This window comes from Stigmatopora nigra, chromosome 21 (genome assembly GCF_051989575.1).
Source record: "Stigmatopora nigra isolate UIUO_SnigA chromosome 21, RoL_Snig_1.1, whole genome shotgun sequence".
In the NCBI taxonomy this organism is placed as follows: Eukaryota; Metazoa; Chordata; class Actinopteri; order Syngnathiformes; family Syngnathidae; genus Stigmatopora; species Stigmatopora nigra.
Genome location: NC_135528.1, coordinates 2,622,842 through 2,647,070, shown reverse-complemented (window position 1 = coordinate 2,647,070; position 24,229 = coordinate 2,622,842). Strand labels below are relative to the sequence as shown.

General features: G+C 38.0%; 1 protein-coding gene across 5 annotated transcripts in view; it reads right to left on the bottom strand.

The window, feature by feature from the left end:
- rbms3 (RNA binding motif, single stranded interacting protein) overlaps positions 1–24,229 on the bottom strand; it is a 209,944-nt gene that overhangs the window by 53,939 nt on the left and 131,776 nt on the right. For all 5 annotated transcript variants that reach the window (XM_077743455.1, XM_077743457.1, XM_077743458.1 and 2 more), the window contains 2 exons: positions 18,360–18,517; positions 13,545–13,624 (listed from right to left, as the gene is read on the bottom strand). In XM_077743455.1, the coding sequence (XP_077599581.1) occupies positions 13,545–13,624; positions 18,360–18,517 (238 nt within the window). The remainder of the gene's footprint in view (positions 1–13,544; positions 13,625–18,359; positions 18,518–24,229) is intronic.

Sequence of the window (24,229 nt, the reverse complement as noted above, 5' to 3'; positions counted from 1 at the left end):
TGACATTTCTATGTTTCCAAGTCAGCTTTAAGAAATACAATCATGAAGCTTTTGCAGTTGATGGCAAATACAACTCAAATAATACCACATATGCTCACAGGCCATGAAATTAAGCACAGCTGTTTTAGAGCTGAATAACTATATAATTATTCATCTTTAAACTATGTATACATGTAATAATAATGTTTAATAATGGAGATTAGGTTTTCTGGTGCTGCACTAAATCATAGTAAGACTAAGACACTTTTCTTATTTAGTAAATTAGACAGCCAAAATAGAAACATGTCTCAGCAGGATATGATTCTCTCCATACTGCTGTGAATTGCAACTACCATAATGAACACATGGTTAAATTAATTTCTCGCTGACAGCACAAATCTAAACTGAATAAGGGCAGGACATCTGATGCTGCATTTTTATTGGATCTAGTTTCTAGTCAGTAACCATCCAGCCATGCATTTTCTTCCACTTATCCTCATTATGGTCATGTGTGTGCTGGAGATTTTCCCAACTGATTCCAGCCAAAGTACAGGGGCTATAATTTCATGACTGTGACATTCATTCATTCATCATCCATACCGCTTATCCTCATAAGGGTTGTGGAGGGTTCCAGAGCCTATCACAGCCAACCACGGTCAGCAGGCAGAGGACACGCCATATTGGTTGCCAGCTAATTGCAAGGCAAAGTAAAGCAAGCAATCTCATGGTGTAGAGGTTCACTTGACTGAACTGTGCGAGCAGGAATGGGTTCGATTCCCGCTGGTGGTGGTATGACTGTGAGTGCAGATGGCTGTTTGTCTTTCTGTGTGCCCTATGGCTGACTGTGAACCAGTCTAGGGTTTAGTCTGCCTTTCGCCCAAGGTCAGCTGGGATAGGCTCCAGCAACTCTTACGAGGATGTGCAGTATAGAAGATAAATGAATTAATGAATGAATGAATGACTGAATCATTCTCCTATTAGTTCATTGATGGAACAAAAACAAATGTAAAAGAACAGTCTGTACTGATTGTTGGAAAACCCAATGTTTCAGAGACATTTGTTCTTTTAATTAATCATCTTAAGTGATCATGCATCCAAGTAAAAATGACTATTTGGGCAAAATAAGAGCTTATTTAAAGTCTGCCTGACTTTCTCAGATGTAATGAAAGGCTCTGTTTTTCTCAGTTGGCATTAATGGATCACAATCAATATGGAAGAGCCATGTTCTCCACGTGTCCTGACCCCTGGGGAAACAGTGAGTACTAATGTGGGAGGAGAACATCGATATCTCGTAGCTTCCCAAGCCTTAGTGAGCTAAAACATAATGCTTCTACCTGCAAAGTTGAACACTTGCCCGTAAAAGAGTCATCATTGTGGTATCAAGGACAGAGGAAGTAGGTTGAAGAGTCAATATGGATCATGAATGAACTATCTTGTGAAAAATAAGAATAAAAGCTTAAGATACAGACAAATAAGAAAGTGACACAAAAAGCACAGCGCACATTCCAGCCAAGCACACCATCGAATCGGTCTATCATTCATCACCAACGGCAACCATCCCACCAGCGGCCACAGCGAACAACCTAATTGGAAGAGCTGATGAGGTCTGATGAGGCCGGTACTTATTGAATTCCCTGGCCTGTTATTTAGATAATGCTGAAGAGGAACAGCCTCCCCTCATCTTTTCTATTCTTTGTCTCAGCAGGGGGCTGCTGGCTAAACCACAATTGTTTGTAATGGCTGTGAGAACAGAGAAGGTTTCTCCCTGTGAGCAAATATCTAACACTCCCCGTGGTTGATTTTACACAATTATGTGCCTATTTCCGGTTACCCAATCCCGAGAATCATTGGAATCCCTTTTATCCTGTTTGCCTCCCAATGTGGATAGACAATTATTCATAAATTAGGCTCCAGCACCCCCCTAGTGGGGGATAAAGCTGTTCAGAAAATGAGATGAGACAAACCAAAATGCAACTTTCACTTTTTTTCCTAATAGTTGATCTTCAACACCCTTATAGATATTTATGCTTATGCTTTATTTTCTAGACTATCAGTCCCTTTTTTTCTTGTTCTTAAAATGTTTTTTTTATATTGTTTGGCTGGACTCCACTGCTGCTGATTAGGTTATAGGACAGTTCAGGAGAATCTAGGCAAGGAAGATGATCTTTAAAATGTCCACACTACCAAAGGGACTGTGTGGTAACCTCAGTTTCAGTCTGCAGAAGGTCCCTATCTTGTGGATTTCCTGTGTGTGGCTCTAGTTTCTTACCTAGGTCTACAATGTCTTGTGTGTCTTGTGTCTGTCTTGCTACTGCAACCAAGAAAATCCAGATTACGGGGTGAAATAACGTTCTAACATAACCTAACCTAACCTAGGCCGCCGACCTAAAATAGCAAGACTAATCCCAAAAGAAAGGGGCTTTAGGTGTGCCTTCTACTTCCAGAATTTTTGGAAGTAGGTTACAACTTTAATGGATTAGATAGTGATTTACGGGAAAATTGCGAGTTTGGTAAAAAAGTTATGATTTTAAACTATATCTATCTGAATAACTCATACTATAATGTGCAACATTTGCTTTAAATGTCTGATGAAACACATTTCTCAAACTGTGTTTTACTTATTTAACTTTCTTTGTGCTAGATTGTAATTTCTTTTTAAATGCCACAATAGCAAAAGATGATTATTGGCATTTTTGCTTTAATGAATGTAAATTGGATGTCAAAAGGTTACATTTAAATTTCAGTTTGGAGACTAAACAAGAGGAACCAGGAAAAGTACAAGAACAGATGGCTGAATAGCATGACTACAAACAAACTTTTAATTGACTTCCTAAGACAGGGAAGAGAGAAGGAGAGAGTGTCACATCATGGTGGAGGGGTTGGGGGGTCCCTACAAATGTAGCTGACCATGGGATAGCACAGCAACAACAAAAAGTGGTCAACCTAATATTTTTTTTCCCCGTGGAAGAATACCTTGTCATCTACTTTAAAAAATGTTTGGGTTTCAACATCTGCATGTGCTACTTGCACATCAAGTTCCTGCTATCATCCATCTCATTATGTACAAGTAATTTAATTCCTTTTCATTAATTTATTCCATTTCTGAACAGCTTATGCTCAAAAAGGTCACAGGGAGTGTTACAGTCTATCACTGCTAACTAAAATGTGTTTATACATACATTTTTCATTTCTAGTCAAAAGTAAACTCGAGGTTTCAAAGACATTTCAACAATTTTATGTTCATATGTCACAATCTAAAATGAGAAGGGAATTTCATTATGGAATCAAATTTGTGTCCAAAAAAAAAGATATACTGTTTACATACTAAATACATCTATGTAACATTAGACCAGTGACATGAACGGAACTTTTTGGACAACAGTTTTACATCAATATCTACTTATAGGAAAGTAGCACTCTTTGAAGTTGATGCACTGGGTTAAGTGCATATACAATTAACATAGTCATCAGGTTTTTTTTTCAAATTATGTAGTGAGGTCAACTTATAGAAAAATGTAAATGTGAACGAAAAGACACTAGCTTTATATGGAATATCATCTTTTTACTGACGGCATTCAAATGAATTGCTCATTTAAAATCACAGGGCCCAAAAACCTCATTTGCTAATCAATTCCCTGCAATAGGTAAAAAAAAAAAAGTAGTTGAATAAAAATAAGTAAGTAAACTCTTAAACTCCAAGAAAACAGACACTCATCACTTCAACAGGCATAGCTATTGCCCGATTGCGACAGCTAAACATTCGTTTTGAGAATTATTTTTGATGGGGGAGGGGTCTCTAGAACAACACTTAAAATGGTGAATCAGAAATTACGTTTTTCTACAACGTGCATTTCCAAGCTAAGTCATTTTGTCAGTGCGTTTTTTACTTTGAGACAAAATATTGCAGTTTTTTTTCCTGTTTACACAAGAGTTGACTTGTTCAAAACATGACCAAAACTAATTGCTAAGGTGCTTCTTACATTCAATGTGTCAATAAACAGAATTTTCAATTAAGAAGAAGATTTTTTGTGTGACTTTCTGACATGGATGTTACAAATATTTTTGAAGTGGACACGTAATGTGGCAGAGCGTATCTGATGTAGAATGGTTGGATACTTAGGAGGCAGCAGCATTTAAAAGCTTACATGAAAAAAGCTACAACGTAAAGCTCACCAGGGGCACCGTGAATCAATAGTACCTCGACTTGGAAATCTGCTGTATAATCCTTGATCTCCAAGGCCATTTGCTTTGCAGCATGAAATTGGATACACCCTGACTACATGGCTCCGCGGCCCCCTCCTTCACAAAGCGGGCAGCTCACTCTACAAATAAGACATCCTGAAAAATTGATCTGGATGAATCGGTGGCTAGATCATGTCTGGGCCTAAAACGATATGACTGGCTCGATGGAAGTCTTAAATCTGTTTGTGTATCCATAACAGGATCAAGACAGGCTCTGTTGAAGGGGGAAACATATTGGCTATAATTTCAAAACTGCTGTTTGGGTAGTAATAAAAGACAATGGAAAGGAATGACAGCAAGAGGAAGGATGAATAATCAATGACTACACATTTCAATTTAATGTTAACTCAACTATCAACTATGAAACATTTTTCAACATGTGCCAATAAAAAATACTATCTTGTGAAAAAAAAGATGCAAGGAAAAAAAATCTTAAGTGCTTTTTAAAATTAACTTTTTTTTGTTGCAAATTTTCAATTCCTTCTTCTATAATTGTACGTAATTAAGATATTTTATTTATTTTATATGGAAATATACGGATGGCCTAGTGACCTGACTGGTAGCACGTCAGCCTCATGTCTCTGGGATCTTGGGTTTAAATCCAGGTCGGTCCACCTGTGTGGAGTTTGCATGTTCTCCCCGGGCCTGCGTGGGTTTTCTCCGAGTACTCCGGTTTCCACCCACATTCCAAAGACATGCATGGTAGCCTGATTACCTCTAGTTATGGGTGTAAGTGTGAAGTATTGTCCCCCTGCTTGTGCCCTGCGATTGGCTGGCGAACAATTCAGGGTTTTCCTTATCTGGTGCGTGTAGTTAGCCGGGAAAGGCACCCTTGTGAGTAATTATGGTAAACATACAATAGGGATTAAAAATTGGTGAAAAAAAAATCCAAAAATGTTCAGGCTGTGGCTCTTGCTTACATAAAACATAACATGATAGTACAATGAAATTTGCAAGGTAGTTTGTGCTTAATAGCTGCATATACGAGGAGAAACACTAACAGTATAGATGCAAGTATTCTAACAGTTCCTGTTTGTTGTTTCAACTTATAATTATATATTGAGTATTGGTATTCCTTTCTCTGAGGAATTAAGGCTCATGGTCTTTCTCCCTTAACTTTTGCTTGATTGGGGACAGGTAGTTGTAGTCAGATGTAGTGCAGCACAGCAATGTAGGTCTCTTGATAGGGTAGATTCATACTTCATACATGGCGCACAGCAAACAGGGAACAGGGTGCTGGCAATTACCAGAATTCTCTTGCTGTATATATTGCAAACCCAGCTAGGTATACTCTGCTGTACTTCACTCTGAAGGCTGTCTTAGGGCCAAACCGGAGGTAATGAAAGCAACACACTTCTAATAGACTATTGATGTGTATAGGAGCGTGTGTACACGTGTTGGGGGGAGGGATATTTTTTTTCTGGTGTTGGGATTTCTCATTTTTCTGTGCTTTTTGCAATGCCATCAACATCGGGATGAGGAACTTTGATGATCACAAGAGGCGCATATGTTTTATGCACTACCCTGAACAGAGTAAAGGAACGGGAAATAATACATCTATAACCATTAAGTGTTATATATCTAGAAATGAGCATTTACAAAAATGATCTTCCAAAACAAGCCATCTACTCACAAGATCCATAATCTCACAATTATAGCATTAGTAAGCAGCAAAGTCAAATTTCACAAAAAAATATACTACAAGTGTTAGGTTGAGTTGTTTTGTGTTAGATTTGAGGCATGCAGAGAGTGTAGTTAGACCCAATTGCAGGGAGTGGGGATGGGAGGTGAGCCAAGGTGAACTTTAATTACGAAAAGTTGTTCACGAAAAACAAAACCCAGGGAAAGTGATAAAGTAACAACTAAGTCCTTTACCATGATATATGTATTACCTTTAGTGAAGGATAAAACCAGAGCTTTGCTGAATAACTAAAAAAAGATGAAAATTGACACATGAAGTGTCATTTTCATCGTTTAATTTGCGGGACCTTCTACACTGATTCTTTGTTTCGCATGAACGTGTGCCCCCTTCCCTGCCAGAAGATTGTTGGATGAATGACAGGCTGTTCATTCCTGGAGGTCTAGTGATGTGGCAGAAATAACTTGGCTGACCAAAGTGACCTCTGCTTGTTCCCACACTGCTTGAATCCTCTTCTAATGGAGGTTTGCATTCTATTTTGGGGTTGAAGCAGCTTGATTTATCTCACTGCCCTCTGCGTCCCGGGACAGTGACATTGATGTGTTAAAGTGCAAGTGATAGCTGCTTTTTTTTCTTCTTTAATAAAAAGTAGTGACACACAAGGAGGATGCAATCGGTTTTGAGGTCCAAATAGTTTTACAACAGCCGTTATAGCTATATATCAAAAACTTATTTTTGTCTGTGAGTTGTTATAAATCAAACATATTTTTTCCTGTTGGTGCTTGTTTAACGGGCTCAAGATACAACTTAAGTATGAAATTAAACCGGATTTGTACATTGAGTCAAGCCTGACAAGTCTAATTGGCTTATTAGGGGCTGTCACCAATAAGTGACTATGTCATTACTTTCAATAAAATAATATCTCTTGATGAAAAATTAAAGATCCCTCAAAGTACAGTGGTACCTCGACGTACGAGCAATTTGAGATACGAGTAAAATTTTGGGCAACTATTTATATTGAGATACGAGTAAAATTTTGATATACGAGCATACAGTGGACACGAGAGGCTGCTCATGTGTCAGTTTCCTCCGGGTATTCCGGTTTCCTCCCACATTCCAAAAACATGCATGGTAGTCTGATTGGACACTCGACATTGCCCCTAAGTATGGATGTGTGTGCATGATTGTCCGTCTCCTTGTGCCCTGCGATTGGCTGGCCACTGATTCAGGGTGTTGTCCCCCGCCTCTGGCCCGGAGACAGCTGGGATTGGCTCCAGCACCCCCCAAGCGAATGAGGATAATGCGGTTCAGAAAATGAGATGAGAGATGAGATAAATGCAGGTATGCTGAGAAAGAGCGGGTGATAAAAGCCAATAGCAGCAGGAAGAAAAGAGGGAGTGACAGATGAGAGGGAAAAAAGCTGGGACAACAAAAGGTGTGAATAGAAATGCTAGAGCAGGGTGAGAGGCAAAGAGATAAAGGGGATCAACACTGGACAGCTGGGCCAGCGGCACGCAGGTCAAACTCAGGAAGCAGCTGAAAAGTCAATGTCACGCTTTCATCTTGCCTACTACAGATGCATCGGCATAAACTTTCCTCAAATGTAACCTTGCGAAAGCATAGCTCGATCCAACTTTCTCCTCTGTTTCGCAACACCACCCATCACTTTTTCCCCCTCACTGCCCTTTCCCCATCTGTTCACTCTGGCCTTCCTCTCAAGTCCTGTCACGTTTATTCATCTTAGTCTACACCAACAGCATATTTCTCACTTACACTACCTTAATACGTATCTTTCAGTCAATGCAATCTCTTTCATCCTGCCTATCCTTTCATTAGATATGGTTGAGCGGAGAGTGAAGCCTATCATATCAGCCAAACCCAACCAAAGCATCTCTCTACTCCCAATTTGTAAAGTTTATATTACAATTCCTGAAATGTCACTGGTGAAAAACGTAATATTTGAATGACATATCCTCACACACCAGCCCAATTTGTCCTCTCTCTTCTTAGCTAATTCATGACGGATATCTTCCCGTGGCGAAACAAACAAAGCGTGACAAATCCAGATTATGGTCTGCAGCCAAGATAAGGTAATAATGAGAAAGTGCATCAAGGGAAATGATTGTTTTTCAGGAAGCTGTCTGACTTACTGGGATTGCCAATAATAACTTCCTTTGTCCCCTGCCTGTAATGCTAAATCTAGGAAGTGGTTGAATCTATAAGGAAATATTTTAGTATAATAACTTTACCCATTGAGGAACACTGTGGTGTACGTGTATTATTCTTACTAATGTGGATAAACCCCACTTTTATAGTCAGAAACAGCCTGAAAAGAATTTTAAGGTGATTTCAAAAATGTTCAATAGGGTTAAATAAAAATAATTTTGACTATGCCACTTCAAAAGCTTCATTCACTGAGACATCCAGATTCATTGATAAAATTTGCCTAAATCTTTAATTGGGGGTGTTTTAGTATTTGGTAATTACTTCACATTATAAGATGTAAAACTGTTTCGTAAACTGGCCATTTTTTAGGGAAAAGTGGACAGAACTACAAAATTAAAGATAGACTACAGTACCTGCAACATGTGCCTAGATTCTGTTGTATATACTATACTTGTATGGACATAAATACCTGTGTGGATTAATATACACAAACACCTATGTACATGCAAGAAAATTTCAACATTGAGTTCCTCACACCACCATTTTTGTATTCTCCTAAAAAACACAAAGTTTAGCTGTTGTATGAATGCCAACAGCACCGTGTATAGTGTATCAAATGTTTATTAATTTCCTCTCTGCCAACTTCCAACAATACTATAAAATGTACAACAGATTACTCACCTGCCAAAACATGGCAATTGCTAATGTATCTCCGGTTTGAATTACATTAACCATAAGGTGTCGTCTTTAAGCTGTTTAATGCATTGTGGGATGACAGGCTTTAATCAGGCTCAGCAGAGCCAGCGGATTAAATCACTTTTCGTCTGCACTTCCGTTGACTTTCCCATTGCTCAGGGTTGTAATGTAAATCAAAATGCGTCCCTGTTGGTCTTACTTCAGCATGCTTTATTGCTGTAGTCACATTCACATATTTCATATATTTTGTCTGTTGAGTAAATCCACATGCTCTGCAAAACAAGAATAACTCTTTGTGCTCACCTTAAAATAACAAATGGTTCATTTTTCTAAACAGAAATTGTTCTGTCGTCGTATGCCTATCAATCTCTAAGCACAGAGCTTAAAATACTATGACAAAGCATTTGGAGCATGCATGCTCAAGAGATTGAATCGGCACGCAAGTATATGCACGATCGTGGTCCAACAACGGCGACAGCGGCTGCCGCATTGCACAGAATTGCTAAACAGCTGTAGTGCTCCATCAGGGCTATCGATCATGTCCCTCTCTCTGAATCCAAATCAGACGTGGGCAGAGAAGAGTGGTTTGAGTGGGCCCCCGTGACAGCTGTGTTGAGCAGCTATGCACAGCTCATATCAACCGGGTATCAGTGAAAAAACCTGACCTGGATAGCTGATTACATGCATCTATCTACATGTGAACATTGTCTAACTTGAATGCATACAAAAGCAGTCAGTGGTAAGCACTGTTGTAGCAAGTTTGAATCTTGTGGATTTGAACCCAGGATCCCAGAGAAGTGATGCCGACACGCTAACCACTCGTAATTATTATAATAAATTTTGTAGTCCTATATGTGTGTATGTGTATGTGTGTATTTGTATATATATATGTGTATGTGTATGTGTATTTGTATATATATGTGTATGTGTGTATTTGTATATATATATGTGTGTATGTGTGTATTTGTATATATATGTGTATGTGTATGTGTATTTGTATATATATATGTGTGTGTGTATGTGTAGATATATATGTATATATATATATATATATATATATATATATATATATATATATATGTGTGTGTGTATATATATATATATATATATATATATGTGTGTGTGTATATATATATATATATATATATATATATGTGTGTGTATATATATATATATATATATATATATATATATATATATATATATATATATATATATATATATATATATATATATATATATATATATATATATATATATATATATATATATATATATATATATATATATATATATCGCAGTACTGTAATTCCTTTGTGTATTTGCCATTTCAAATGCTAAATGGTGGGCAAAGCATTCCCATTACATATTGCATTGACATTCCATTGGGGTCAGCCTTAGTGGAGCATGACTGTATTCATGCTCATGCAGTTCGTGTGCTAGTAGAGAGCAGTGGTCATGGCTGTCACACAAGCTTATAAATGCACGTGCACACATGCTCACACTGTGCTTTGTGAGGTAGGACCTTTCCAAGAGTTGCATTGGACCTGTCAAAAAAGGATGGATGAAGAAGCTGCCCTGTGCAGCAAGGGACTCGAGGGAAATACTATTGCTGCAATAATACACACTAGCCTTCTCCAAAACCAAGTGTAGTAAACAGCATGTGTTCTAATTTGGAACATGCTGAAAAGGCATATTATGAGCAGTACATACATACCATACTGACACTTGGATTCACGCATATAAACATGGCCTTTTCAATCTTATTAGCAGTTACTGCTTGATAAGTCAAGGTGATTAGCTATGTTTGAATGTCTATTCACAAGGAGACATGGACTACGTAAACATTCCATGAATATGGCGTAAATTTAAATGCAGAATCTCAATACAGAAGTGTTACAAGTTGTTTTCCCCTCAGAGAAAATATACATGCTGAGTGGTGCCTTCCACCGAAAAGTAAGGAATATAATGAGGAATGTGAGGGTGGCAACACAGATTATAGAGAAAACATCCAAATTCAACAGAAAATCCAAAGCCTGAGGGCTGTGAAGCAAGCAGACTTGTCGGCCACATTGTCCATACCATAAACACACCTAAGTTTTCAATCTTGAAGAGTAAGGCAATTAAACTTGGGATTTTATGTGTCAGTCACACAATTTACTGAGGGGTGAAAGACACTTCCCATAAAGCATGGACAACATAAAGCCTTAAAAGCGGTAGATATAGCGGTAGTATTTGTAACAGCTATATTCAAAATTGACGTGTTGCCTACAAACACAATTTAGATCCCAGTTGGCCAAGGTGTGTGCTGAATGATGTTATACTACAACAGAATATCTTTGCTCCCCATCTGAAAATGGGGGACTGTGGTCTGGATCTGGAACAAGTCCTGTTCTGATGTACAGTTGTTTTCAAGTTTCTTTAACATAAAGGTATGTTGACTGTTATGTAGATGGTAACTCTTGTAGTAATAAGGTCATCATGATGGCTCACTCAAACAGTGTGTTTACTGAAAATGATTTGCAGAAGACTATTGGCATGCCTTTTTCAAAATTGAACTAGAAAAATGTTTATTGAAATAAAAAAGGAACTAAAGCCATTCAAAGTAAACTAAATAAGGAACGTATTTGAGCTAACATTCTGTGATCTGTGCAATGTGAATATCAATCCACTTCAATCCCTTGTAATGCAAATCAAAATAAATGAATACATAATTCAGGCTCAGAGGACACATGCATATTCGTCCCCAGATTAAATAAAATACTAGAATATACCTACATAATTTAATTTAATCTGTCCACAAATAATTGGGGCGTAGGAATTTTAGTGTCCTTAACAACCAAAATAACTACAAAATCAGTGACCTTTTGTGAAAGCTCTTGTGGGGCAAAACAACATTTAAAATTGAATAGATATAAAGCAGCATGTTGAAACAAAAAAACTAATTATGATCAATGTCCAATTTGGAGAAAAGAACTTTCAAGACACCCAACTGTAAAGCCAGTAAACAGCATTGTGGCCGACAAGCCATTAAACAGAGTGGTTGCCAGGAAGCATGGATTTCTTAATGTTTTGGTCGTTAAGAAAATAAGACAATACAGAGATACTGAGATGGTACTCTGATCTAAACAACTAGTAATCATTTTTTTTTTTTACTATTTTTGCTGTTCAAAAGTTATGTTCCTTAATATTTAGGACAGAAATAACTGTTCTGCTTACTAAAAACTGTTTGGTAGCACTACTGCAGGAATAAAAAAATGGGTGCATTCAGAAATATATTTTTTTAAAATAAAATGCAGGCCTAATGTGTGTGTGCCTTATTAATGAAACATAGGTATCAGGGTTTCTTGTATTTACAGTTCATGTTAACTGTTTATAGCCATTTGATTGTGCAGTGTTTCATTTACCAGAGTTCGGAGTGGGTAGCGTGGGATAGATTCATGATCAGTATGAACAAAAATAGGTTAATTAATGATGTCGAGAGAATTGATGTTGAACAAAATTCCATTTGCACCAATGAATTTAGTGAAATGGTATAGAAAGTGAAATTGTAATGTTTTGGGGGTGCATGTGTACAGGGGAAGGAGGGTGTTGCCGGTCCCATTAACCACAAATGAGACTATTTTTCTCTTGTATTACCATTGGTTGAATTTTGAATTGTGTAGATGCTGTGCTGAGATTACTTTGCCTTGCCTTGAGAACTTTTTAGCACCAAATCAAAACAAACCAATGTCAACGTCTTTCATTTCAATCCTGTATAATGGTTTCCTTCTGTCAAGGCAGTCAATCTACCTGCTTAGCCCACGTCTGAATGATCCATTAACAATCATAAAGTCTACGCAGCTGACAGATAGACCCTTGAAGGCGAAGAAGGTCAGTCTGATATTACAGCTTTAAAGGTTTCCTATTATGGCTCAACTTCAATGTAACTACTCACCTTGCCTTTAATAGCTGCTGGCTATGCAATGGCTGAGCCTGAGCATACATGGAGATTCTAAATTCAGACTTTAGGATATTACTGGGAAGTGGAAAGCAATTTATGAGTGTGTTTCTTGTGATACTGGTTGGAGGTGTGTGTATTGTTAATGAAAATGTCCCGGGGTGAAGGAGAGCTCCTTGGTGAGGCCTTGTCTGGCTGAAACATTTTTCGGGGACACACAGAAGGCTTTGAGCGCAGCAGTACCTGGCACCAAAATGCTTAAGTGGTACTTTTTATCCATTCGTTGAAGCCTTATCCTCAGAGTCTTTCTTTTCGACATTTACTATACCCTTTCCTTACCCCATTGCCTGTCCATCCTTTCTATTTCTCTGTCTGTTCAAGTTTCCAGCATACTGAGGAGTAATGATGACTTAGAACAAAGAAGACAACTCGCTGCGCTCAAAAACAAAGCTCTAGCTATGTTTGAGCTTTCAACCTTTTTCCCATGTCTCTTCTCCCCTTGCTCAGCTTGAGAAAAGGACGTGGCAATGGTGAGCAAGAGAGCAAAGAGAAGTGAGTGCAAGCTTTTAGGAAGATTGCAAAGAAGACCACAAAGGCATGAGGGTGAATATTAAGTGGCTTCTCTTTCTCTCACCACTGTAGTTCCAGTCTCCAGAAGTCGCAAGAACCAAGAAATGGCGAGAGAGCGAGAGATGGCAATGACACATTGAAACCTCAGCGCTTAAGCCACACATCTTAAAACACAGGTCTGAAGCAAGAATGTAGGATCTATAGACTTATCCAGTAGTTTTTTACACAAGTAATGAATCTAAACGAATTAGAAACACCGCTGGTTTTGGCTAAGAGTTGTATATAACATAAGAGACAAAAGTTAAGACTCACTTGGAATTCCTGGTGGGGTCTTCAGGTATTTTCCATTGAAATGTTGGATCACAATTTCACATTTTTCTGTAGACTCCATCCTGTAAGAAAAACACAAACTTGGTTAATTGATTTATTCATTTTCCAAACTGCTTATTCTCTCTAGAGTGACAAGGGGTGCTGGAGCCTATTTGAGATAACTATGGGCTCCAGGCGAGGGACAACCTGAATCGGTGGCTGGCCAATCGCATGTTTTTAGGATGTGGGAGGAAACCCATGAAGCCCAGTGAGAACACGCTAACTCCACACAGTGAGGACCGATCTCAGATTAAACCCTCGACCTTTAGAACTGTGAGGCTGATGCGCTAACTACTTGCCCATCGCCATGGTTAATTCAATAATTATGTGATATGTTCTAATTCTTTAAGCAGACTAGAAGAAGAAAAAATCTGGTAAGCAGCCACTTCTATCTCAACACATCACTTGTGCTTTATATTCTTTGTTTTTTCTAAATAATGTTGTTAATTCATTAATTCTACATAGTGCTCTTCCCGGGTTTGCCACACATTCTCATACTGTGATACTAAATAATTTATTTTTTTTGTATATGGATCCCTTCATGCAAAAACATGCTAATTGCAATGTGAACGAAATGTGTCACATCACACCCATGTGAACTTTAACACATCGTCATGTCGTGCATTGTTTTCAGAAGTATGGCAAAGTCTTCACTATCAAAATTTTGAAACAACTTTAAAGATTCTATAATGCCCGATCCAGGATTTTATAAAATTGGTAGCTTCACATGTATTGATAAGAAGTTACTTTCTACACCATCAGCTACAATTGCTCATTTGCATCTGTTGTTTGTGTTGCCAAACTTTTGTGACATATTTCACTTAGTATTTTGTACATGATATACATTCCTACTGAAGAGGTTTGTGTGATTTTTTTATATGTACAAATTATCCAGGTCAGATTAGAAAAGAAAAAATATGCATATGATTCAAAGGTCACATAAAATTGTGTGAAACTGTAGGTTTATCCTCCTGACATCTCAAGGTTGCTAGAGCCTAGTTTCGATGACTATGGGCAAGTTTTGGGGTACCAGATGATATTGACACTTTTTTCAAAACAACCTATTAGGCAGTTGGGATTTGAGAGGAATCTAAAGCACCTGGAAAACCCACGCAAGCATGGGAGAACACCCAAACTCCATACAAGAAGCACAGAGGCTATCATCAGGGTGTCAAGAGTGCTTGAATTAATCAATCACAGGAACAACAATGTCTAACTGTTACTTTACTTATTTGTCCCATTGCAGCATTTCGTCTAAAATTATATGAGAGATTAGTAAAGATTACAACCAGTCGTCTTTGATTCACCAAGTGAGAAGATTGAAAATGTTTGAGTTCAATCAGAGAATCATCTTTTTAAGCTTCAGCATACCAAAAAGTATATGAGACTCCAAATACAAGCAGGAGTAAGACATTCATGGTAATATACTTTTGCAAAATTCATTGCTTTGTAGTTTCTCATGCTTTATTTGCTCTCACCGCCGAGAATATTCTTATCATTCTGTCAGCCGCCCACTAGTCTGTCCTCTTTCTCTCATATCTCCACCGTCATCCTTCTTTTTTCTTTTTAACTGAGCTTCTTTATCGCTCTCTTTGTCCCATCCATCTTACTCCCCAGCCCGTCTAAACCTCTTCCTTTTGACGGCTCTCTCATTCCTCCTTGTCTTTCAAACTTGCTTATTTCCTCCATCCTTTACCGTTACACCAATCTTTCCTTGCCCTCCTGTTTTTGCCTTGACGCTCATCCTTTTGTTTTTCTGCTCTGGTGTTTCTACATAATCAACCTTTTGTCCATCCTTCTACAGCTATTCCTCTACTTCTAGAATGTATCGTCTTTCACAGTTTTGAGTGTTCTATCTTTAGAATAACCAGTATCCTCCAATTTAATGCAAATGAAAGTGCCCCTAACTAGCTCAGGCAATTTAGAGTGTACAGGGTTCATAAATGTTTATTCATAGCACTTTTTAAGACCAATTTTCTAGTTACTTTGACCTTATTCCTATGTCTTTTTGTGAGCTTTTATCTTCTTTTTACACTTGGAGAAAAAATAAATATAGAGCCTTCTCAAACACCTAAAATCTACAATCCCAGAGGCTCAATAAATTTGGTTTAAAATGCTCCAATTTGGAAACTCCCAACTTTAAATGAGGGTCATCATTTTCTGAGCTCACCCAATGGCAACAGTGCTGGCTTAAGGATATCATACTGTACCGGTAGATGGGTAGACAAACCCACGGCTGAGAAAACTTCACACTTTCTTGAGCTTTGGGATACTTCATCACTCCACTATGCCTCCAATTAGTAAGTTAAATGACAGATTGTACTCCACAAACAAACAACAACAAAACTATTCAGGTTCTCACCAAAACTAGGAAAGGTCTTTACATGCCTATTACAATCCCTATTACTCCTTAAAATAAGATAAATCAGTGTTTGCTCGTGCAACAGTGATAAAGGAATGCAACGGTGCTTGGGACTATAGTAAATACGTTTGTGGGAGTCCTATCTCTTTATTTCCTGGCCTTGTTGACCCACACCGGCATTGTGCAGTGTTTCATATAAAAGATCATTGTAAATGTATGGCAAAAACATGCTTTTGTGCTCACGAAACATTCTTTTGTGCTCATAACATGTATTTGTGTTCTTCAAACATGTTTTACCTGAGCAGTATTTTAAATTATACCAAAGCAAATGTGACATAAAGACAATACCATACATGTACATCAGTAATGCGTAAAGTGAGGTTACTTTAGGCCATGCAAAGAATTCTCCCGGTCAAGGCGAGATACATATTTGTGAAGGGATGATTCAAGTGGTTATTTTTTTCAATTTTATAAAATTATAATGATATAATTTCTCCTTCTCAGATCGTTGGGTGTGATGTGCTTTCTTCCCATGAAAATCTGTTAGAATTCACTACTTTTTTCAGCAATTTTCAGTGATTTTCTCAGTAGTAACTTCTAAGCTGTTTCTTCTCCTACACATTATTTTATTCATGGTCTACAAGGCCCCTCTCGCCATTCATTTCTGCCGTCTCTAGTGTCGCCTCTTCTTGTTTTCCAGCAGAAGAGCAGGCAGGTAGACAGAGAACAGGTGGATAGAAGTGGATTCAATAAGGCCGACAGGTGGTTTTTTTTTCATGGGGAAACTAACTGCTCAGCCAGACGGTCTGGCGGTCGCTAAGGATGTTGAGCTTGCCGGTCACTGGCTGAGCCAGCCAGGCTGGCCATGAGGTAGGCAGCCGCTTCACTGTGTGCTGCTGGTTAATGGCATCAAGTGCTGCTGTCTGCAATGATTAGTGCTCAGGCTGGAGTAATGGGCTCTGATAACAGTAATGGATCAGCCCACAAACACTTAGCTCAGTTTACTCTCTAATGCCCCTCGTGGTTCAACCTGCTGCAGCTGTCTGTTGACACAGGTATCATGAATTCCTGGAATGACACTAAATTTCTGCAATTTGGCAAAGGTAGTTTGGGTGAAACAATTGTCTCTATGTAAGTGGGCCGCATATCTGGCAAGCCAGGTCAATTCAAGAATTATCAAAGGGACAACACTGTCCCAGGGTTGAGACTGACGCTGTTCCATTCAGAAGAGATGTTAAAAGAAGGACCGGGGTCTGTTGTGAGAAGAGACTACTCATCCTCATAAGAGTCATTGGGGTGCTGGAGCCTATCCCATCCCGGTAGTAGCCGGGGAGTACACCTGAAATTGGTTTAAAGCCAATTGAAGGGCAAGATGAGATAAACAATTACTCATGCCCTCACTCAGACCTACGGACACTAAGCCTACCGTACATGTTTGCGGGATGTGGGAGGAAAATTGAGTATTTGGAGAAAACCCATGCAGGCACAGGGAGAGCATGTAAATTTCACACAGAATGGGTGTAGCCCAGGATTGAATCCTTGATCTCAAAACTAACTGTAAGGCAAAAATGCTAACCATTATTCCATTGTGTCGTTGTCAAAAACCTCTCAGCAGTGTTTGGATTTAGGCTTACCATGATGAATAGGTTTTATAGTTTGTCAACCTACTTACAATACAGATACACTGACAGATATCTTATTCATATCATATTTTATCTAAATATAGTGGGAATTTGATGCATCACAATAGAGGAATATGCATATGAAATATAGTATTTATAGTATTTGTATTGCAGTGACATTTTTCATGTGCAGAGGCAACATATGGAGTTGATTTGATTCTTTTCAACTATAATAATTTAGACATTTACAATAGTTTTCTACTACTACTCAATTTGCAGCATAAAACACATTTATTTCTTATTATATCGGGTTTGGGTATGTGCAGAGGACTGCTTGTGGTTCTATTCGAATTGTGTTGCCTGTTTGTCAGTGATTCAACCTGCTATAGTATAATGCTGTCTTAATTGCAAGGACAGTTTATTTCCTGATAGCCTGATCACTGGTGTTCAATTATGGCTATAAATGATGACAATAGGCAAAGTGGTTACTATAGATTAGCAAACCAAAGGGATAACAGTAGAAATGTAACAAACTAACAATGAGGCTATGTCATTGATACAATTGGTGTTTCTATCATTTGGAATTCATATCCACATCTTTAAAAAGTACTGGCCTAATTAATATTGATTTTTCAACAACGCATAAGAAGACTTGAAATGCTTTGCATGAATTTGCCAATCGAAAACATGGGCAATTTGTGTCTAAACAACAATTGAGTTCCTAAATGCAGAGTCATTTTTAATCTAATCAAATGAGTCATTGTTCAAGCATACCTGGCAAAGCCAACTCCTCTGCTGACTCCATTAGCATCTCTCAGTATCCTAGTGGAGATGACATGACCCAAAGGTTTCAACATGTTCTCCAGTTCCTGCTCATCCATTGAGATGGGTAGGTTGGAGATGTAGAGGTTGGTAGGATCTTGTTCCTGTTGCTGCAAGGAAGAAAGGAAATGAAAAGGTATAAGTCGAGAACTCCTGTGTTACAATCCTGACTAAAAACCATGAAATACGTATTTGCTGTGTCAAAACTGTCAAATGGGGAACCAAAGGCTTGTTGAACTCACACATCCACAAAGTATGTGAAAACCTCCATAGCTGGAATTCATGAAGGAATTAAAATGTACTTTTGCTACTAAGCACTGGATAAAATTAAGTAATAATCAACGATTATAGCATTTAGATCATTTGTGGTGTTGGATTTGAAGATCAGCAAAAACACATTGTATCTTAAAAGCCAGGCAAAAGAATGCTGATGTCCAACTGCACCGTCATCATAATCAAATACATTTTTGCTTACTTGCAGTGACTAGAGATCTTACTTTCCATTGACATTTTACTTTTTTTTTTCCACATCACAACTCAGTGCACGTTCCGCTGTACTGTGCTCTGACTTGGAACTCTTTAATTACCACTTTCCTGGCTGGTCTGATTGTACTGTCATGGGATGGCTTATTAGGCATTGTTAATACAATCATTGGATGCTCTAAAATGTCAATCACTATAACAGCACCACTGATTTGCAGAGGGTGTGCATGTTAATCAATGCTGAGCCGCAATATTCCATGATCCCCAATGGTATCAGAAGGTAACCTTATATTTAGAGATAGTACAAAAACCACAGTGCAAAACATGAAACTATGAAAAAAAACAGTTATTTTGTAATTAATTCATTTTCAGTTCCACTTATTTCCACCAAGGCTGCTGTGGTGCTGAAGCCTATCCCAAGTAACACTGGCCAGTAGAGGTGGCATACCCTGAATTGGTTGCCAGCCAATCGCAGGGCACAATGAGACAAACAATCCATCACACTCACATTCGTACCTAAGGACAATTTAGAGTGTTCAATCAGCCTACTGTTCATGGTTATGAAATGTGGGAAAAAACCAGAGTAATCGAAGAAAATCCACACAAGAAGTATATGCAAACTTCACACAGGAATGTCGGAACCGAAGCCTCGATTTCAGAATAGTGAGGCAGATGTGTTAAGCCTTCTCCCACGTTGCCTCCCTGCCACTTGATATCATTACATAAGATAAGGTTTATAATTTATGAAATATTTATGGTGTCAATAATGTAAATGTATTTTTAATTGAAGTGCCCTGAGGTTACTGCTAGCTAGGTAAAACTGCACAGCTGGTTGAGGCTTGAGCCTGAAGTAACAGAGGGCCCAGCAAGCCCAACTGTCGAACAGCTGGGCCCTGCAGTTCAGGCAGACAAGTCAATCAGTTACCAAGCCCGCAAGACAAATGTGTCAATGGCTCAAGTCTCTAAGATCGACTACAAACTAAATAGAAAGTGAAAGTGAACTTTCTGTGAAAACAATTCATGACAACTTTTTCAGATGATTAATAGTCAAAGGGGTGTTTGAAAAAAATATTATTGTCAATTTCAAAAATAAATCATTGAAACTATATGTTAGGCCCCAAGCTGAGTGTGTATAGGAATGGTCAGCCTTCCAAGTACAGGCTTAGTACCAGAAAGATGGAAAATCAACAGGAGTGGCCAATCAACAACACCGGCCTACTTAACCCAGCTGGGCCTCCGTCATGTCGCCGGAACGTCTCTATTATTGAACTGTTTGTGCCTTAGAGTTTTATTTTTGTGACTATTACTAAATGCCAACCTCTTGCTCTTTCCAGGTCTTCGCCTAAGCCTTAACCCTCTTGTAGCTTTGCTGTTTTCTCTACCTCGTCTGAGCCATGTCTGGTAGCTGCACTTCACGAACCCCACACACTACACAAACATCTAAAATAGTCTGCCTTGTCCATCGCTTGCTAGAGGTCTGAGTATAACACAATATGACTGAGAGATGGCAGACATAAAGGGTTGTGCTCAAGACTATAAAATCCAACACTTTCCCACGACAAGAATGTAACAAGACCAAGACCATGGCAAGACCATAAAAAATACTTTAACCATGATAAATTTTAAAAGTGAAAGCAAAGTCACATATAAATGTAAAAATTCAATAAAACACATTTGACAGTCAAAAACAGAAACAACATAAAACAACTTCAACCAAATTCCGGTGGGCTAAACTTTTTGTGATTTAAAGACGGGCCGGTTTATTTCATTTGGCATTGGTCACTACCAAATTATATTCCACATAAATTTGTCAAATTAAATGTAAAATCAAAACCCCCTCTTACCTGGATGCAACAGACAATTTAAATGAAGAGGCTGGGAGGTCTACAGCTAACTTTTTTTTGCAAATGCAGCACATTCATGCAAAAGAAAAAAAAGCTTCTACAAGTGAGGCTGAATTAAATCTGCTCATAAAACGCATTATAACTGCCACTCTTCTACTACTATATTTGAAGCATGTATGGTTGCAGCTGCAGATTCCTTTCTATAGAATGTTGGGCTCTATATGTTTTTTTTAGGATCATGACAATCCAACATAGGGCCGATTTAACTAGTTCGGTGACAGATTTACTGACTGAGCTATATGAGAGTTTATGTGCTTTTAAATGAATCGCTGTCGACTCCATATGGGGTAAAAAAAAGGTTACGACAAGAGAGTGTTAATAGCGGCACTCAGCTCGTGGGTGGATTATCATGAGGGAGCTTCATGTAAGCACGGCTGCCTCACTAAATTCTCCCTTTGATGACGTTCCACACTACAAAGCCCTTAACACCCAGATGAGTAGATTATGGGTGGCGGTGGTGGAAATGGGAGCGTCTTAACCGAAGGTGAGATGGGCTGGCACATTCCACAAGGAGATTTAATTTCCTTTAATGTCAGCCTTGGCGTACACACACTGCAGTCGTGAATGAAACAGTAATTGAGCTGTGTGTGCATCTGAGTTTACAGTTAATCGTACAGTACTAATTATGCATATTCCTATTCTGTTCAATGTGTATTGAGATACATTTGTGTCATTTCTATTCCAGGAGACAAATTTGTAATGGCAATTATCTGGATACAGGCATAGATTAAGAAAAACTACCTTGGTTTTAAAAATATCATTAGAAATGTTGTTTTTATTTGAAAAAAATAGAGAGAAAAAACTAATTTAAATTATGAAGTGAGGCTTTACTTCTCCAGTTTTGTCCAATGAAAAAAGTACAAAACTGAGAAATGTACTCAATATTAGGTAGAATGGAAACAATATACTCTCGGTGTTATTTTAAAGCTTGTGGGATAAATCACCGTAGTGAAGTTGGTGTACACAGAGGGGCGTACGATGTGTGAAAAGAATGACAGGGTAAGAAAGAAGCTGACATGACAGTCAGACATAACACATTAAAGGAAGCCATTGTTGCCTCTACTTTGCTTGAGGGAATAGGCTTCAGCTGTAAGAAGTCTTAACGTTCTGCCAACAGGGATGTCGAGGCTGTATCCGTTTAACTGATAAAAGTTAGAAATACGTCTTGACTGGGGGGCAATGCATCAAATACTGACTTCAAGCTAGAAGTGGGCTTGTCTCTCACTTCCCAGCTCCAGCTTCGTATCACTGACCTCTCCATTTTCAGCTTTCCTCGCTGTCAAAAGTTTTCTTTTACAGTATCACTCTTCTTTTCCCTGATCAATCCATGACCTTCATTCATTTCACTGTGGGCATCTTTCTTACTCCTTTCCCCTCTGTTCTTCAACGTCCATCAATACAGCCTACTCGGGAGATTAACTCGATGCATAATTGGCTCTACAGGGCTTCATCGTTACTGGTATAGACACTAGATGTTCAACCTATGTAGTCACCTTCCCAAATTCCCTCAAGCACTCTAATCTTATCTATTGAGGAAGAGGAAACACAAATTAAACCTTGCATTGTCAAATATGATGACAATACATTGTAATGTTGTAGTATGCAGAACAGTTTGTGTATTCTAATCAAGTATACACAACAACTTAAAGACTTGATGGAATTTCACATACCATAATTTAGGAAAATTGTATATGTGGAAACAAAAGTGGCTTTTTAGGAGGTAACTTATCTGCAAACATTAACATTTCTGATAACAATCTTCTGCTGTGATGAAGATATATTCAATCACTGGAGGTTGCCACTTTTAATAAACTTGGCATCTTAGTAATAGCCTAAAAGACTGGTCATTTTGACATGGCTTGCATCGTAAATTAATCAATGGATACAAGCAGAGATTTAAGAAAAATAATATATACATCAACTCAAGGCTAGACAAAAAGAAAAATAAGACATTTTAACCAGCATTTGGAAGTATTTTTTTATATTAATACCAAGCAAGGTACCTTTAACACTAGGTTTGCACTATTGCAAAATAGCCTCTGATTTTAAATATTCAGATCTTTAAGATAGATATAGTATGTTATAAAAACTTTTTTACCAAGATGTTACCCCTATAAAACAAATATCAATGTGTATTGATCTTAAAAAGAGAAAACAAAAGCTGATCTGTTTCTCACTCTCTGTGCAATAAACTACTGATGAATTTCCAGAGGTCATATTCGGCTAAATGATTTGTAATCACTTAATTGAAAGCTCCAACACAGTTCAAAGATGATGAATCTTTGTCTCTGGAACAAGGTCATTCATTCATCTCTTTATGAATAGCTCTGAGGACAGATGGTGTCTTAGTAAATGTCCATTAAGTAGCTTCTTTACTATTCACTCACACTTTGTCACAGGGCAAAAACATTTTTCAAAATCTTAGAATGACGAAAACATCAGAGCCCTACCTATTTTTTAGTGTTGCACATGTAGGATACAATAATTATATAAATAATATGTTTAAAAGAACATACAAATGACCAGATGTTACTTCATAGCGATAAATATTATACACCACTTCATTCTACAACAGTATCCTCCCCGTGAGAGCAATATATGCTAATGACAACTACTAGAAATGTTTCTTTGCAATTCAGGGGCACTGAGGCTGTTTTGGTATTAACATTCACACTGAATTCACTTGCATAATGATACTGCACTGTATATAAGATCACTCAAATAAAGACACACTGTGAATGTTATGCTATTGTACACATATGCATAATCACTCACCCAGTGACATATCATGGCTAAAAGGAAACAGATTTTCTTGCAAGTCTGCATTATACTGTGATGATAGATGTAACAAAAGCGACAATTACAGGTGATGCATTAGAGAGCCGGTGGCTTTTTCTAACTTGCTTATGCTAAAGGTTGGGTTTTTCCTTATTATTTGGCTCGGTAATGTTGCTGCAGCATATAAATAATCAGAGAAAGGTACAAAATTAAAATTTAATTTAGTGTAAGCGTAGATTAAACTTATTTTTTGAGTGTGTCTGCTTCGTAATCCAAGTTCATTTAACTTTGTTTATGTTATGTTACGAGCGCGTTGTCGTGCCCTTCCGCGAAATCCGTCTAATTTTTGTACTATTAAACCACTAGTTATTTGTTACTTTTGTTAATAGCAATAATTACAACAAATAAAAAAAAATCCAATGCAATATCCTGGTGTTGGTGTTTTTTTGACAGTTAGAACAAATTTGTTTTTAGTTCATTTCTATGGGAAACGTTCATTTGAGTTACGAGTAAATCGACATACGAGCTCAGTCCTTGAACGAATTAGGTTCATATCTCGAGGTACCACTGTAATGTACAAATGCAACTCATTTTATAGGTGACCAAGTGAATGAGACCGTTGTGAGGATAAACGGTTCCCGAAAATGAATGGATGCA